At 46.8% G+C, this 18,259-nt stretch overlaps 1 protein-coding gene across 1 annotated transcript; it reads left to right on the forward strand.

Moving 5' to 3' along the window:
* The first annotated feature begins 12,146 nt into the window (after positions 1 to 12,146).
* LOC125520381 (uncharacterized) lies at positions 12,147 to 17,111 on the forward strand. Its single transcript, XM_048685306.2, has 4 exons — positions 12,147 to 13,424; positions 14,239 to 14,612; positions 15,878 to 15,938; positions 16,113 to 17,111. The coding sequence occupies exons 1-4, from the start codon at positions 12,732 to 12,734 to the stop codon at positions 16,716 to 16,718; spliced, it is 1,734 nt and encodes a 577-aa protein (XP_048541263.1). The 5' UTR covers positions 12,147 to 12,731; the 3' UTR covers positions 16,719 to 17,111.
* The last annotated feature ends 1,148 nt before the right edge of the window (positions 17,112 to 18,259 follow it).

Raw genomic sequence — 18,259 nt, forward strand, 5'->3', positions numbered from 1 at the left:
TGCATGTCTGGAGTCCGGTCAGCTCTACCAAAGAACCCCAGGATAGGCCCTTCTCTTTCCAGGAAGTGAGCCGCGTGGGGATTCCGGATCGAAATTTGGGGGCCGCCGCCCAGTTGGTGTCGCGCGGCTCGATGATGTAGAACCACCCCGATTGCCACCCCTTTATGGTCTCCACATAGGAGCCTTTGAGCCAGGTGACGTTAGGCATCTTGCCCACCATGGCACCTCCGCACTCTGCTTGTTGGCCGACCACCACCTTCGGTTTGACATTGAAGGTCTTCAGCAACAGGCCGAAATGGGGCTTGATGCGGAGGAAGGCCTCGCACACGACGATAAACGCCGAGATGTTGAGGATGAAATTGGGGGCTAGATCATGAAAATCCAGCCCGTAGTAGAACATGAGCCCGCGGACGAACGGGTGGAGGGGAAATCCCAGTCCGCGGATGAAGTGGGTAAGAAAAACTACCCTCTCATGGGGTTCGGGCGTAGGGATGATCTGCCCTGCATCTGGCAGCCGGTGCGCGATATCCGCGGCCAGATATCTGGCTTCCCGTAACTTTGTGATGTTCTCCTCCGTGACGGAGGAGACCATCCACTTGCCTCCCACTCCAGACATGTTTGGAGTGGTTTGAGAAGAAAGACGCGAATTTGGGCGCTGGAGCTCGAGTGCGCGAGAATGGGTAAGCAAGGAGGAAGAAGGCGTGGGTAAAAAGGGTGAATCTTTGTCCCTTTATAAGGGCGGAGGAGGCGATGCGCCTCCCCACTTACCTGTTGAAATCGCTTACTCCCCGAGCACCGTAATTGATGGCGCGATTGGGTTACCCATACCCGTATTGATGAGAATCCCGTCATAAGGGGACACGATCTCTGCTTCGACTAGACGCCTCAAGAAAACTGCCTCGCGATATGTGTGGTGCTGGTTGAGGAAAACGGTTCGAATAATGACCGAGCCACGACATGATGTGATGTTGCTAAACGTGTCGGCAGATTATACTTGTGGAAATGTTATTCTCTCTACGGTGGTATGTGGACTTGTTTTGCAGAGCCGTACACTATCCTTGTGTTCAAAAATCTTCCAGGGAGTATTTGGAGAAGAACCCGCCTTGCAATGCCGAAGACAATACTGCGCGCCGGACTCATCGTCATTGAAGCCTGGTTCAGGGGCTACTGAGGGAGTCCTGGATTAGGGGGTCTCCGGACAGCCGAACTATATCCTTTGGCCGGACTATTGGACTATGAAGATACAAGATTGAAGACTTCGTCTCGTGTCCGGATGGGACTCCACTTGGTGCGGAAGGCAAGCTAGGCAATACAGATATGTACATCTCCTCCCTTGTAATCGACCTTGTGTAACCCTAGCTCCCTCCGGTGTCTATATAAACCGGAGGGTTTAGTCTGTAGGACAACATACAATCATACCATAGGCTAGCTTCTAGGGTTTTGCCTCTATGATCTCGTGGTAGATCAACTCTTGTAATACTCATATCATCAAGAACAATCAAGCAGGACGTAGGCTATTACCTCCATCAAGAGGGCCCGAACCTGGGTAAACATCGTGTCCCCTGCCTCCTGTTACCATCCGCCTTAGACGCACAGTTCGGGACCCCCTACCCGAGATCCGCTGGTTTTGACACCGACAATGGTGTTCCTATCCTACTCATGCTAGTGTCCAATGTTACTTATGCATAATGAATGTTCATGACCATTGTTGCTCTCTAGTTGGCTGCTTCTCAATCTATTTGCTAGTCTTCGCCTGTACTAAGTTGGAATTCTGCTTGTACATCAAAAACCTTGAACCCAAGTTATTCCCGATGAGTCCACCATACCTACCTATATGATGTATTAGCCTGCCGCCCTAAGTAAATTTGCTTGTGCCACCTCTAAAAACTTCAAATAAATATCCTTTTTGTGTGCCTGGATCGTTCATGGAACGACAAGAGGTAGTCGGCATCTTCCATGCTAAGCGGGTTATTCTCAGGTTGAGTGTTTATTCACTTGCCACTGCACGAGAAAAGGTGGTAATTCCCGGTCCCGAACTCAAATTGTAAATAATTAAACAAAACTCCTCCGGGACTATTGTTGGTATGGACAGCACCCGTTGTTTCGGACAACCCGTGGAGTGTGATTGTTGGTGGAGGGGGAGTAAACCTTTACTTTTATCGCTTGGGAACCACCACTAGCGTGCTTAGCATGGACGATATTGATAACTGATGGTCGTGAAGTAAACAAGAAGGGTGCATTTCTCAAAATATCATTTACCTATGTTTTAAAACTTGAGCTCTGGCACCTTTGCAAAGCACTGCTTCCCTCTACGAAGGGACTGTCTATTTACTTTTATGTTGTGTCATCACCTTCTAAAATAAGTGCCAGAACCTGAGAGCATTGCTGTCATGCTGATGCATTGTGTGTAGCTAATGTTTGGTGCATCATGACTGGATCTTTTCAACCATGAATTACAATGTTTAGTCACTGCTTGGACTTTGGAGGTGCCTGCATTTATGTTTTGCGGTCTCAGAAAGGGCTAGCGAGATACTACTATTGTCATACTATATCATGGTTGTTTTGAAAATGTGTTGCCGTTCGAGATATCTTATTATTGCTCGCTAATTGATTATGTCAATGATATGAGTTAATATAATTTTTAAGAGTTATTATCGGCATGGTTAGTTATAATGTTTTCTGAAAACCTGGGTGTTGTTTAAACTTAGAGCATCTCCAGCCGCACCCCCAACAGGCCCCCAGGCAACTTTTTCAGCGCCTGCACTGAAAAAACACCCCGGTCGCGCTCCTAGGATGCCGAAATCTGCCGGCTCGGCCCATTTTTGGCCCCGGCAATCACAGGCCGAACCCGGCGCACTGGGGGGCGCTTGGGGGCTCCGGCGCAAGCGAAAAGCACGTCTGGCCCACACCGTCAGGCAAAAAGTCAAGCCAATCTTCCAAATTCGCCTCCCACCCCCCACGCGCTCGGCGCCAGCCAACAGATCCCGGCGCCAACCACCGCCCACCATCGCTAGATAGCCCATCCCCCGCCAGAAAAAGAGCAAAGGTTTCGCCGAGGCAGCCTGTCCAGCATCGTCCAGGCGATTTTCCCGGCGTTCCGGCTGTTGGAAATATGCCCTAGAGGCAATAATAAATTAGTTATTATTATATTTCCTTGTTCATGATAATTGTCTTTATTCATGCTATAACTGTATTATCCGGAAATCGTAATACACGTGTGAATACATAGACCATAATATGTCCCTAGTAAGCCTCTAGTTGACTAGCTCGTTGATCAATAGATGGTTATGGTTTCCTAACCATGGACATTGGATGTCATTGATAACGGGATCACATCATTAGGAGAATGATGTGATGGACAAGACCCAATCCTAAGCCTAGCACAAAGATCGTGTAGTTCGTATGCTAAAGCTTTTCTAATGTCAAGTATCATTTCCTTAGACCATGAGATTGTGCAACTCCCGGATATCGTAGGAGTGCTTTGGGTGTATCAAACGTCACAACGTAACTGGGTGACTATAAAGGTGCATTACAGGTATCTCCGAAAGTGTCTGTTGGGTTGGCACGAATCGAGACTGGGATTTGTCACTCCGTGTAAGCGGAGAGGTATCTCTGGGCCCACTCGGTAGGACATCATCATATGCGCAATGTGACCAAAGAGTTGATCACGGGATGATGTGTTACGGAACGAGTAAAGAGACTTGCCGGTAACGAGATTGAACAAGGTATTGGATACCGACGATCGAATCTCGGGCAAGTAACATACCGATAGACAAAGGGAATTGAATACGGGATTGATTAAGTCCTTGACATCGTGGTTCATCCGATGAGATCATCGTGGAACATGTGGGATCCATCATGGGTATCCAGATCCCGCTGTTGGTTATTGACCGGAGAACGTCTCGGTCATGTCTGCATGTCTCCCGAACCCGTAGGGTCTACACACTTAAGGTTCGGTGACGCTAGGGTTATGAAGATATGTGTATGCAGTAACCCGAATGTTGTTCGGAGTCCCGGATGAGATCCCGGACGTCACGAGGAGTTCCGGAATGGTCCGGAGGTAAAGAATTATATATAGGAAGTCCTGTTTCGGCCATCGGGACAAGTTTCGGGGTCACCGGTATTGTACCGGGACCACCGGAAGGGTCCCGGGGGTCCACCGGGTGGGGCCACCTGCCCCGGGGGGCCACATGGGCTGTAGGGGGTGTGCCTTGCCCTATATGGGCCAAGGGCACCAGCCCCAAGAGGCCCATGCGCCAAGAGAGAAAAAAAAGGGGAGAGTCCTACAAGGGGAAGGCACCTCCGAGGTGCCTTGGGGAGGATGGACTCCTCCCCACCCTTAGCCGCACCCTTCCTTGGAGGAAGGGGCAAGGGCTGCGCCTCCCCCTCTCCCTTGGACCTATATATAGTGGGGAAAAGGAGGAGAAAACCAATCTAAGCCTTTGGTGCTTTCCCCTCTCCCCGTTACGTCTCTCTCTCGTAGTATAGGCGAAGCCCTGCTACTGTGACGCCCTGCATCCACCACCACGCCGTCGTGCTGCTGGATCTTCATCAACCTCTCCCTCCTCCTTGCTGGATCAAGGCATGGGAGACGTCTCCGTTCTGTACGTGTGTTGAACGCGGAGGTGCCGTGCGTTCGGCACTTGATCATCGGTGATTTGAATCACGACGAGTACGACTCCATCAACCCCGTTCTCTTGAACGCTTCCGCTTAGCGATCTACAAAGGTATGTAGATGCACTCTCCTTCCCCTCGTTGCTAGTCTCTCCATAGATAGATCTTGGTGACACGTAGAAAATTTTGAATTTCTGCTACGTTCCCCAACACCGGCTGCGGAGGGGCAGTGTAGCGGCGGGTGCGTGCCCACCGCGCCCGCAAGGTGTTTAGCGATTTGCCTGCCTCAGCAATGGACTCGGACGACGAGGAGGTGCTCGCCGCACTGCTGGAGGAGGAAGTCGAGGCCGACGTCCAAAAGGAGGAACATCTCATGGTCCTCGCCGCTCTCGCCGGCATGCTGGTGAGCGATGAAAAGCCACAACGAGGTGGATCGGGGCCGGGCCGGATGAAAGCGAAGAACCGGCATCGTCTCGAAGGCTACTACATGCTCTACTCCTACTACTTCACCGACGCTCCACTTCATCACGACAAAGTATTTCGGCGCTGTTATCGGATGAGCCGAAAGCTTTTCCTCAAGATTGTGAATTCCATCCGAGAGTTCGACAACTACTTCAAGTGCAAGAAGGATTGCACCGGCAAACTTGGATTCACCTCAATCCAGAAGTGCACGACAGCGATGAGGATGCTTGCATACGGAGCTCCTGGTGATTCACTCGACGACTATGGGCGCATGGCCGAGTCCACCACTATTGAGTGTTTATACAAGTTCTGTCGGGCAGTGGTGGCACTGTTTGGACCGCAATATTTGCCAACACCAAATGCGGAAGCCACTTCTCGGATCCTAGCACAGAATGCAGCAAGAGGATTTCCTGGGATGCTTGGAAGCATTGACTGCATGCATTGGAAATGGAAGAACTGCCCATTTGCTTGGCAGGGGATGTACAAAGGAGCCAACGGCGGTTGCAGTGTGGTACTTGAGGCTATGGCCACACAGGACCTCTGGATTTGCCACTCCTTCTTTGGTATGCCAGGAACTCACAATGACATCAACGTGATGTAGTGCTCCCATGTATTTGCCAAGCTTGTTGAAGGTCATTCTCCTCCGGTGAACTTTGAGGTCAATGGGCGGCACTACAACAAGGGGTACTACCTAGCTGATGGCATCTATCCGAGATGGTCTACATTTGTGAAGACTATCTCAAACGATGTGCCAGGAGGCAAGAAGTCCCACTTTGACAAGGTGCAGGAGGCTTGCAGGAAGGATGTCGAGCAGGCATTTGGTGTGCTCCAATCTCGATTTGCTGTTGTCCGGTACCCTACTCAGACCTGGTCAAAATATCAAATGTGAGATCATGACTTGTTGTGTCATCTTGCACAACATGATCATCGAGAGCAAGTAGGAAGAGCTAGTGTTTGACAATGAACCATACTACAGGCAGGGTCCTCTAGGCGAAGTTGATCACCAGCTACAGGCAACCTGGACCGCCTACCTCAGTAGCGTCAGGAGATCCGAGACCCACAGGTGCATCATCAACTGCAGCAGGATCCGGTGGAGCACCTATGGAGGATCAAGGGCGACGCTGCCTAGCTCGACGTGTCATGAAATATGAGTTTTTATTTGTTGAACTATATAATTTGTATTGAACTATTTGTTGTTGCACTATTTTGTTGAGCTATTTGATTTTCTGTGATGAACTATGTGATAAAAAATTATTTATGTTGAGAATTCAACACCGAACCACGCTGAATATGGGTCGTTTCTCGCCGATATCGGGCCATTTTTCACCGGAAGTGGGCCGAAAAGCGACCAGGAATGGACCGATATCGGCGCCTGGGGCCGATGGCTGGATGCCCAACCGCTCCCAGAGCCGATCCTACCACCGGCTCGCCCCCAGGCGGCGATTTTTATGCCTCCTAGGGGGGCAACTGCTAGAGATGCTCTTATTTATGCAAACAAGAGCAAAAGCGTTCGTAAAAGTTTTTCTTTTTTACTTTCAGTTTATCAACTAAATTGCTTGAGGACAAGCAAAGGTTTAAGCTTTGGGGAGTTGATACGTCTCCAACATATCTACTTTTCCTAACGCTTTTCCTCTTGTTTTGGACTCTAATTTGCATGATTTGAATGAAACTAACCCTGGACTGACACTGTTTTCAGCAGAACTACCATGGTGTTGTTTTTGTGCAGAAATAAAAGTTTTCGGAATGGAATGAAACTTTGCAAGGATTTTTTATAGCAATAAAGAGAATTTCTGGAGCCAAGATCCATCGAAGGGGGGCACCTGGGTGGGCACAACCCACCAGGGAGCGCCCGCTCCTGGCGCGCCCAGGTGGGTTGTCCCCACCTGGTGGCCCCGTAGACCCTAAAACCAACGCTATAAAATCCTATTTTTCCAGAAAAAAAATCAGGGAGAAAGTCTTATCATGATCCACAAGATGAAGCCGTTGTCACCTCCTGTTCTACATCGGGAGGCCAGATCTGGAGTCCGTTTGGGGCTCCGGAGAGGGGGATCTTAGTTCTTCGTCATCACCAACCCTTCTCCATCGCCAATTCCATGATGCTCCCCATCGGGAGTGAGTAATTCCTTCCTAGGCTCGCTGGTTAGTGAGGAGTTGGATGAGATTCATCATGTAATCTAGTTAGTTTTGTTAGTGCTTGATCCCTAGTATCCACTATGTTCTGAGATTGATGTTGCTATGACTTTGCCATGCTTAATGCTTGTCACTTCGGGCCCGGGTGCCATGATTTCAGATCTGAACCGTTTATGTTATCACCATTATATCCATGTTCTAGATCCGATCTACCAAGTTATAGTCACCTACTACGTGTTATGACCCGGCAACCCCAGAGTGAAAATAGTCGGGACCACTCCCGATGATGACCGTAGTTTGAGGAGTTCATGTATTCACCGTGTGTTAATGCTTTGCTTCAGTTCTCTATTAAAAGGAGGCCTTAATATCCCTTAGTTTCCAATTGGACCCCGCTGCCACGGGAGGGTAGGAAAAAAGATGTCATGCAAGTTCTTTTCATAAGCACGTATGACTATTTACGGAATACATGTCAACATTATATTTATGAACTGGAGCTAGTGTTGTATTGCCCCAGGTTATGACTGTCACATGATGAATATCATCCAACAAATTGCCGATCCAATGCCTACGAATTTATCTTATACTATTCTTGATAAGTTACCATTGCTATTGTTACTGTTGAACTTGCTACAAAATTACTGCTATCATTGTTACCGTTATCATTGCTATTGCTATTGTTACTTTTATCAAAACTATCATATTGATGTGCTACTGATCAGCTTTCATCATCGCTTCTACAATATGTTTAGTAAAAGCTTTATTTTGTTCGTAGGCATTGGATGAATTTATCATGGATTGCAACAAAGAAATACATTTACTCAAAGAGCAACTATCATAATTAAAGAATTTGTAATCCAAAAGAGTGGGCACATCACTAGTTAAAGTTTTGACCTCTCCAAACCCACTTTTATCAATTTTTTCAACAAGATTTTCACCCTCCGAATTAAGAGGACGCCCTCTAGCTAAAGTTGACTCTTCTTTAGTCCTATTTTCAACAAGTTTAATATTACTAAACAAGGAATCAATAGAAGAAACATCAATCATCTTAGGATCTTCATCATTGTTATGAAAGCAATTGGTAGAAAATGCTCTTCCTAAAAATTCTCTTTTAGCTCTAAGCATAGCAGTTCTTTTCTTACTTTCATCCATAGAAACATATAAATATGTAATTGATTCATTGACATCAACCTTAGGTGGAAAATTTTTAATCTTGAGATTTTCTACAACAAGGGAAATTCTATCAATGCTTCTAGACATATCATCGATCTGATTCAACTTTTCTTTTATCGTAGTATTGCAAAAAAAATTAGCATTGATAAATTATTTAATATTACTCTCAACATAAGAGGGGTTACTATTATTATTTTAAGAAGAATTACCATAGGAAATGCCATAATTATTATAGGAATTTCCGGGGAAAGGCCTAGGATTAAAATTACCTCTATAAGCATTTTTATTAAAATTGTTTCGTGAGACAAAATTCTCATCTACGGGATCACTATTTTGCTCAATAAAAGTAGACAAAGGCACATCATTAAGATCAATAAGAGCATTTTTACTAGCAACCAATTTCATAAGAGCGTCAACTTTTTCACTCAAAGTACTAATTTCTTCAACCGAATAAACTTTTTTACTAGGAGGTGCTCTTTCGGTATGCCATTGTAAATAATTTGCCATAATATTATCTAGAAATTTAGTAGCTTCACCCAAAGTAATCTCCATAAAAGTACCACCCCCGGCGGAATCTAAAAGATTTCTAGAAACAAAATTCAACCCCGCATAATTTTTTGTATAATCATCCAAAGATTTAAACCATGAGTAGGACAATTTCTTAGCATCAATTTCATTTTTTCCCAAACATGTTCATGCTGAAGTTGCTTAAAATTCATGATTAGAGTTCTAAGGGAAATAATCTTCGTGGGCGGAAAATACTTAGTAATAAAAGCATCTTTGCCCTTATCCCAAGAATCGATACTATTGTGAGGCAAAGAAGAAGACCAATATTTTGCACGATGCCTCAAGGAGAAGGAAAATAATTTCAACTTCACAATATGTCCACATCCTTTTTCTTTTGCATATCACACAATTCTACAAATGTGTTTAGATGGGACACGGCATCCTCATCAGGAGTACCGGAAAATTGGTCTTTCATAACAAGATTCAGCAAAGCGGCATTAATATCACAAGACTTCGCACTAGTGGCGGGAGGAGCAATCGGGGTACTAATAAAATTATTCTTAGTAGCATTGGAAAAATCACAAAATTTGGTATTTCTTGAGACATCGTGACTACGCAAACAAGATTGAAAGCAAACAGATGATCTGGCAAGAAAAAGGCAAACAAAAAAGAAGGCAATTTCTTGTGAAGTGGGGGAGATGAAAACGGGAGGCAAATGGAAAATAATATAAATTGCAAGGAGATGAGATTTGTGATTAGGAACCTGATAGATGTTGATGATGCCTCCTTTGGCATGGCTTGAATTTGCGTCGGTATTTCCCGAAAGAGGAAGGGACGATGCATCACAACTATGGCAAGTATTTCCCTCAGTTATAAAACCAAGGTTATCAATCCAGAAGGATAACCAAGCAACACTATGTAAACGGTACCTGCACAAAGAACAAATACTTGCAACCCGACGCGTAAGAGGGTTTGTCAATCCCTCCACGGTAAAAAGATAGATTAAATTGTATGTAATTGGATAAATAGATCTAGTAAGAACGCAAAAAAGTAAAGAAAAAGTGTAGCAAGATACTTTTTGGGTTTTTGAAATAATAGATCTGAAAACAATATGATAAAAGATAGACCCGGGGGACCGTAGATTTTACTAGTGGCTTCTCTCGAGAAAATAGCATACGGTGGGTAAACAAATTACTATTGGGCAATTGATAGAAGATCAAATAATTATGACGATATCCAAGGCAATGATCATGTATATAGGCATCATGTCCAAGATTAGTAGACCGACTCCTTCCTGCATCTAGTACTATTACTCCACACATCGACCGCTATACAACATGCATCTAGTGTATTAAGTTTATGGAGAAACAGAGTAATGCAATAAGAACGATGACATAATGTAGACAAGATCTATTCATGTAGGAATCGACCTCATCTTTTTATCCTTAATAGCAACGATACATGCGTGCCTCGCTACCCCTTTTGTCACTGGGTGGGGACACCGCAAGATCGAACCCATCACCGCGGACAGGTTTCATGGAATTAAAAGTTAAGATATGTTTTTCAACGACCTCAATATCACTATGTCCATCCACGTTAACATTACACAATATTTGTGTGTGTCCCACAACCTAAACAAACTTCACGCACATGTGCCACATCATTAGCTATTCCTCCCCTATGCCTTTTCTCTCCGGGGCCTAACCGTTCCATAATGATGCACAAGTAAACAAACCACCCCACATATATATATATATATATATATATTACTAATTACTTGAATTTCCAAATACATTGTTTTAGTCGTTACTATGACATATAATTGATGAGTATGAGAGCTACAAATCTCAATGGCAATTGTTTTGTTAAATCTAAGTTGCCTTAGATTTTTTTTTTAAGTATAAGTCGATGTCCTAAGTCATCCGATATCTCCATGTGATGTGGTTGACACACCGACAACAAAAATCAAGATTAGATCATATGGTTGACTCCATTGATACGAGAAAATCTTCAGTGACTCGCAAAAACAGAGAGAGAATCTTCAGTGGCTCGCAAATAAAGAGAAAATCTTGAGTGACTCGGAAAAGAAAGAGAGAAAATCTTCAATGATTCGCAAAAAAAAAGAGAAAATCCTCATATGACTTAGTAGAGACTACATGGCCCAATCCGCAGTAGTGGTTTGTAGCACAAGCAACAAAATCGATAAAAATAGATGAGCAATGGATGGCTAGGAGGTTCAAATGTGTGACTTGAAGTTCCTCAGGTAACTTGGTGAGTCTTAAGAGGTCACTCGTGGCGAGATTGTAGCCATTAACAAGGTACTCAAAATCCCCACTAAGTTTTGCATGTGCAGCTTCATTCAGTTATTGCAAAGCTATATTTTGTTTTGCCACCTCTAGAGACATTTCATAAGGAACACTTTTCTTGCAGGAGATTTTTTTGTCAATAATTCTATTTGTAGCTCTCTCGTGATGATTATGCTCGAGGTGCTTCACATTCTCCTTTTTTTAGGGTCTTCGGCCCATCTGCGCATCTCTCAAATCCCACTAAGAGAGGACATAAGATCTTGTAACCTCTCAAGCGCCTCACCACAAAGAGGTTTCGTGGATTTAAAAGCTAATATCTCTTTTTCAAGGACCTCATTATCACTATGTCCATCGGCGTTAACATCGCATAATATTTTGGTGTGTCCCACAAGCTAAACAAACTTGATGCACATGTCATTTCATTAGCTTTTCCTCCTCTATGCCTTTTCTCTCCGGGGCATAATCGTTACATAGTGATACGCAAGTAAACAAACCACCCCGCATATACATTAGTAATTGGTTGAATTTTCAAATACATTGTTTTATTTGTTACTATGACATACTCCCTCCGTTCCAAGATAAGTGTCTCAAGCTTAGTACAAATTTATACTAAAGTTGGTACAAAGTTAAGACACTTATTTTGTTTAGCTTGTGGGACATAAATTTCAATGGAAATCGTTTTGTTAAATCTAAGTTGTCTTAGATTTTGTTTAAGTCTAAGTCGTCTGATATCTTTATGTGGAGTTTTGTTGGGTACACACCGACAACAGAAAATCAAGATTAAATCATCTGGTCGACACCATTAATATGAGAAAATCTTCAATGACTCGCAAAATAAAAGGAGAAAATCTTCTCCAGTGAACTATTCCTATGTAGACCGGGGGAAAAACCCACGGACCGCTCCGCTCCCTCGGCGTCGGCGTCCATAAAACCTGGCAGAGCCTCCTGCCCGGCGCCGGAAGTACAAAACCCACTACCCCTGGCAGGCAGCCTGGCTCTCCCCTCGCTCTAGCTCGGGTCATCCATCTCGTCCATCCACCTCCTCTTCCTCACTCACTCACACGAACGAGCAGACCAGACCAGCACCAACTCCCTTTCTGCCTTTCTCTTTCACTGCTCACCATTTCCCGTCGCCCTCCTCCCTCCTTCGCCTCATCCTCTGCCGCGGCTAGCCTAGCTGCTGCGCGCACCTTTGCAGAAAGAGAGAAAGGAAAGGCACCCCGCCCGAACCCAGCCCGACGCCACCACCAAAAACGCACAAAAGCAGAGGGACATCAGATCAGGTCGGCCGATCGAGCGCGCGGCGACGAACCCCTGCCAGTGCTCCCCCCCGGCCAGGCGCTCGCAAAGTGCGGGAGCCGCTGCCTTCTCGATCTCCCCTCCCCCTTCCTGTCCTCCACCCCTCCCTCTCTTTCTCTCTCCCTTACTCTCTCCAGGGCGTCTAGCCAGGTAACCGAGCTACGTCGCGCGGCCTCCGAGGCTGGGCGAGCTGAGCTTACCTACGTACGCGCGCACGTACACGGCCGCGCCGCCGCCATCGCCATGTCATCGGCCGCTGGCGGGTACGGGGCCGGCGCCGAGCACCAGCACCAGCACCAGCATCAGCAGCACCACCAGCACCAGCTGCTGCTTGGCCAGGCCGCCGCGGGGCAGCTCTACCACGTGCCGCAGCATAGCCGCCGCGAGAAGCTGCGGTTCCCGCCGGACCCGGCGGACTCCTCCTCGCCCACGCCGGGCGCCTGGCCGCCGCCCACGGTGCCCTTCTACTCCTACGCCTCCTCCTCCTCCTCCTACTCGCCGCACAGCCCCACGCTGGCGCACGCCCACAACCAGCTCCTGGTCCACGGGATGCCGGCAGGAGCCCAGATCCCGAGCCAGAACTTCGCGCTCTCGCTCTCCTCGTCCTCCTCGAACCCTCCGCCCCAGCAGCGGAGGCACCTCGCCGGTGCCACCGGGCCGTATGGCCCCTTCACGGGCTACGCAGCCGTGCTCGGCCGCTCCAGGTTCCTGGGCCCCGCGCAGAAGCTGCTGGAGGAGATCTGCGACGTCGGCGGCCGGCCCTCGCAGCTGGACCGCTGCTCCGACGACGGGTTGCTCGACTTGGATGCCATGGACGCCGCCGGCGACGTCGGCCACGAGATGGACAGCAGCGACCGCGCTGCCGCTGAAGGCGTCACGGTCTCCGGCGCCGAGCAGCAGTGGAGGAAGACTAGGCTCATCTCCCTCATGGAAGAAGTGAGTTATCAATCATACTATGTAGCCTCTAAATTCCCTTCTCTTCATGCATCTTTCTCTTCCGTTCCCATGTCATAATTATTTTCTTCTTCGTGGAGAAGAATCTGACCAACATCTCATGGTCACATCACGGATGCAGCTTGTGAATCTTTATTCACTGTGGTTCCACAGCTTATTTCTTGTGCTCTCGATTTGATGGTGGTTGATATGTATGGATCATGATATCTGCTCTTTTGGATATATTTCTTTGCTTATTATATGCCTCACTTATTGTTGCACTGTTGGTGTTGAACAATTATTTTCTTTTGGTCTTCTTGTAAAACTAGCAGCAACTTGATCTGGAGTCGATGATCAAAGAGTTGCACACAGTAGTGGTTCATGAACATGAAATTAGAACAGCCAAATTCCACAGTATGCTCTAATTTTATTTCATAAAAAAATTCAAGTTGCTGCTTTCTAAGATTCCTAGAGTTTGTCCTCTTTCAGCATGGTTCTATACTCATCGATGTAAAGCTGTAAGATTCTGCTGTCCATGTAGTCCCAGCTTCTTGTTTTTTCTTCATAAAAGCATAGTACACACTGGTTTAATTTAGCTCAGGAAAGTTGTTTCCCTTCATGTAATCATAGCTAGGTCAATAATTTTGAAGTGACATATGATCTGGTAGTGTGCACACATCTACACACGATAATCCGTTTCTTTCAAACAACTCATCTGTACAACTTCTTACCAAGATTGTAGGTGTTTATTGGCTGCAACAACTAAGGCAGTCCCACTTATTATCTCTGTTCTAACACAAGCACAACAATCTTGTAGGTTTGCAAGCGATACAGGCAATACTACCAGCAGCTCCAAGCCGTGATCTCCTCGTTCGAAACCGTCGCCGGGCTGAGCAACGCCGCCCCCTTCGCCTCCATCGCTCTCCGGACGATGTCGAAGCATTTCAAGTATCTCAAGAGCACCATACAGAGCCAGCTGCGCAACACCAGCAAGGTGGCCGCCGGGAAAGACAGCCTTGGCAAGGAAGACATGGCCAACTTCGGGCTCATGGGCGGCGGCGCCGCCCTTATGAGGGGAAGCAACGCCAACGCGTTCAGCCAGCCCCACAACATTTGGCGGCCTCAGAGGGGACTCCCCGAGCGCGCGGTGTCGGTCCTTCGCGCCTGGCTGTTCGAGCACTTCTTGCATCCGTGAGTACATGGCATGTCCTCCATCATATTTGATTTCGTGTTCATAACATGGAGCTGCACTATGCAGTTCTTGAAATATACTCCCTCTGATTCCGTAATACTTGTCTTTGAACTAAAACCATGACAAGTATTATGGAACGGAGGGAGTAATTACGATGGTATCTTAGCTGTACCTGCAGCTGGCAAATGCGAATGTTTATACCCATAGTAGGGTAGCAGTGACATGACATGCCATTATGATATGCTGCAAGTGCAACTAACAAACGATTCCTTCTAGTGTGAGCATCGTTCATAGATCCGAGACATGGGATAAATGCCTGAGATAGTGTGCAAGCACAAGCAAACCTATGGCTTCAGATCGTTTGCTTTACTGAAAGTTTATAAATCTTATTTTCGTGGGCACCCACTGTCCACTGAAATTGCGGATTAGCTCGCCACTGTTTTAGTGCATGCAATCTAACAGGAGAAAAGGAATTTTGTAGAAGTGGGGGGAAATCCTTCGGTAAAACTAGATCTGTGTCGACTGTCGATTGGTACCGTATGATAAGAAGAACGCTCAACTATCATTAAATGCATGTCTTTTGGGGGGTTCCAGCATGGGTCCCACTTGAAATTTAGTTTCTGACGATTGTACACCAACTAAACAGTGGGCTCTCTTTGCATCTAACTTATAGGCTAGGCACCAAATCTAAAAACGATGTCACTATATCTTTGCCGCTTTTGTTAGTGGTGGTCAATTCTCGTCGATCTGATGATTTGATGGAGACTGCACTGCAAATAACATATACTCCCTCTGTCTCGTAATATAAGATGTTATTACAACCGAAGATGAGATGAGACGGAGGAAGTAGACATGTCAAATAGGGTGCATCCATGCTTTATCAGCTTTCTGTATTTTGTTACTAGCAATATAAGTGTGTACTATAGAAAAACTTGTTCTTTCACACTTATTTTATTTCCTATATATTTCCTAGTGTAGACTTCTACACCTGTGTTCATAAAATGCCGGTTTGAGTGAGTTACTGTTCCTGAGTTTACAATGTGATTTTTCCTAAACTTCTTAACTGAACTAATTTGTTGTCATAAGATATCCTAAATGACTAGAGCACATAATGACATGCTAGCTTTTAGGTCTAAATGGCGTAATGTAACTTCAAAACAATGTCCAGTTTTTTTTACGAAGCTTCTAATTAACCTGTAAAGATGTTGCTGCCTGCCCGAATGGTTCTGTATTTGCCATCCCTCTAATGCTTGGTGGTTTCCAGGTACCCAACTGATAGCGACAAGCAAATGTTGGCTAAGCAGACAGGCTTAACGAGGAATCAGGCAAGTAACCATTTCATGTTTCCAGTGATTCCAATGTAACTCTTCATGCCATGCTGGCTTCTAGCAAGATCTCTTAGCACCAAGCACATACTACTTGTACTATAAAATGAGCAAGTTATAGAACTTTGAAAACATTGCCTGCCTGATGATCTTGAAACATTTCATGGTGGGCAGGTCTCAAACTGGTTCATCAACGCAAGGGTTAGACTCTGGAAGCCAATGGTGGAAGAAATCCACAACCTGGAGATGCGGCAGGGGCACAAGAGCTCGGCCGCCGACAAGAATCAGCTCGGCGCGCAGCAGCAAACCCAGCAGCACTCGCCGGACAGCAGCGGGAGGCCCTCCGATCCTTCGAACTCGCAGCAAGGGCAAAGCAGCAGCATGTCACAGGGCCGCGGCGCCCACCACCACAACGCCTCTCGGCACATCCAGAGCGAGCTCTCCCCGATGACCCACGACATGGCGGGACAGGTGAGCTTCGCGTACAACGGCGGCGGGATGGCCGCGCACCACCACGGCAGCATGGCACTTTCGCACCCCCAGCATGTGGAAGGCGGCGCTGGGAGCAGCGGCGGCGTCTCCCTCACCCTCGGCCTCCACCAGAACAACCGGGCCTACATCGCCGAGCCCCTGCCGGCGGCGCTCCCGCTCAACCTCGCGCACCGGTTCGGGCTGGAGGACGTCAGCGACGCCTACGCGATGGCGGCCTCGTTCGGAGGCCAGGACCGGCACTTCACCAAGGAGATGGGCGGCCATCTGCTCCATGACTTCGTCGGGTGATCGATGAACAAACACATGCATGGTTGCTCCATTGCTGGGCTCGTCAGCATGCAACAACATGCAGATGAGATATTGTATGCTGGCTGATCTGGTCCACGTGTATTGTACTAGAAGTAGGATGATGAAGGAAAACAAGCTGGGTGCATTGGTACATATGCCTCTCGCGTAGACCCTGGAATGCTGTCAATATTTGACACAGTGGGGCTACATCGAGAGCATGCAGTGCAGAGAGAAGTACTACCTTTAAAAGGCTGTTGTAGCACGCAGTTCTTCCCTATTTGTTCTGATCCTAGATTAAGCTGCCTTATTAACCCTGTATCCCCCCCATTGATCGACTTGCATATGCGAGTGCTCCCACCGTGGCAAATAAAGGGTGCTCCATTTATGAATTTATCTTTATTAGCTAGGCTGCAAATTTTATCTGTCATCACAGTAATCTAAAGATTCTACTCTACAGCATGCAGCTAGTGAGTGCCGAAGCTTCAACGTGTATTGTAGCACTAGAATATGACTGGACTGGATAGATAGATAGATAGCCTTATCTTCTCTGATCTTGCGTAGTTAGCCTTTCCCATGTACCCGTATTAAACTAAGAAATCAGGTGGTGGGGTGTTTAACGAGTGATCTTGTTGCATCCTTAGATGGAGTAGCCTCCTAAAGTCTGGACAAGACATGATTTTGCCCCAGCTGCTGAACTTTCGCTGGCATCCTTCCTCTGTTAACCACCCTAACAGCAACTGTCAGGGCTGATCCGTGCCTACTGTACGCTCCTTGATCAACGCACTAAACAACTCGCCGTTTACTGGCCATGGGGAAGGCGCCATGATGAAGAAGGGTTCTTTTTTACTTCTCCCCATGGGGAAAGAAAAGGCCCATGTTACCTGGGATCGGTTCTCCACGGCCCTCGGTTCCGCAGCATCTGATTTGACGTACGCTTTGGTGACTGGTGAGTGAGTACTGCCACTCCAGTATGAACAGCTGGGGGGCTCCATGGAGCTGCTTCTTTTTTGCGTGGAGGGGATCCATGCACGTCACTGACCACCTGCTCTACTACTACCACTTCTCACCCAAAAAGTAACCACTGCTCTTGGTTAAAAAGGGCACTGTTTCTTGCTGGGGTGCTGCTAAACTTTCTTTTCTAGCTATAGGCTCTGCATGCGTTGCGTTGCGTTGCATTGCATTGCATTGCCCTGGTGCAGCATGCATGGATGTATAATTGGCCTCTGATTCTGCATGCCTACTGAAGAAATATCATGCGCTGCCTTTTGCCACCCCCATGGCCATGGAATCCATGGATGGATGGAGATAAAGCTGGTGGTAGGAAAAGACTGGGAGGAGTAGGAGGGGTATGGGCTATCATTGCCACTCATGGAAGGGGAACTCGAGTTTAACTCGCAGCTCTATCCTTTATGTTTGAGAGAGGAAACAAAGGCGTGCTGCCTGCATCTGCATCTGCATGCCAAGAAGTATATTCCTCCTTCTTTTCTCTTGTTTTTGTTCTTGATTGAGGTGAAAGAGAACCAGACGTGGGTGCAACTCAA

Source organism: Triticum urartu, chromosome 1A (assembly GCF_056163025.1).
Source record: "Triticum urartu cultivar PI428250 chromosome 1A, HENAU_Tu73, whole genome shotgun sequence".
In the NCBI taxonomy this organism is placed as follows: Eukaryota; Viridiplantae; Streptophyta; class Magnoliopsida; order Poales; family Poaceae; genus Triticum; species Triticum urartu.

Coding starts and splice junctions, on each gene's coding strand:
- LOC125520381 (XM_048685306.2), top strand. CDS start 12,732: ATGTCATCGGCCGCTGGCGGGTACGGGGCCGGCGCCGAGCACCAGCAC. Junction 13,425..14,238: donor TCATCTCCCTCATGGAAGAA/GTGAGTTATCAA, acceptor ACAATCTTGTAG/GTTTGCAAGCGATACAGGCA. Junction 14,613..15,877: donor TTCGAGCACTTCTTGCATCC/GTGAGTACATGG, acceptor GGTGGTTTCCAG/GTACCCAACTGATAGCGACA.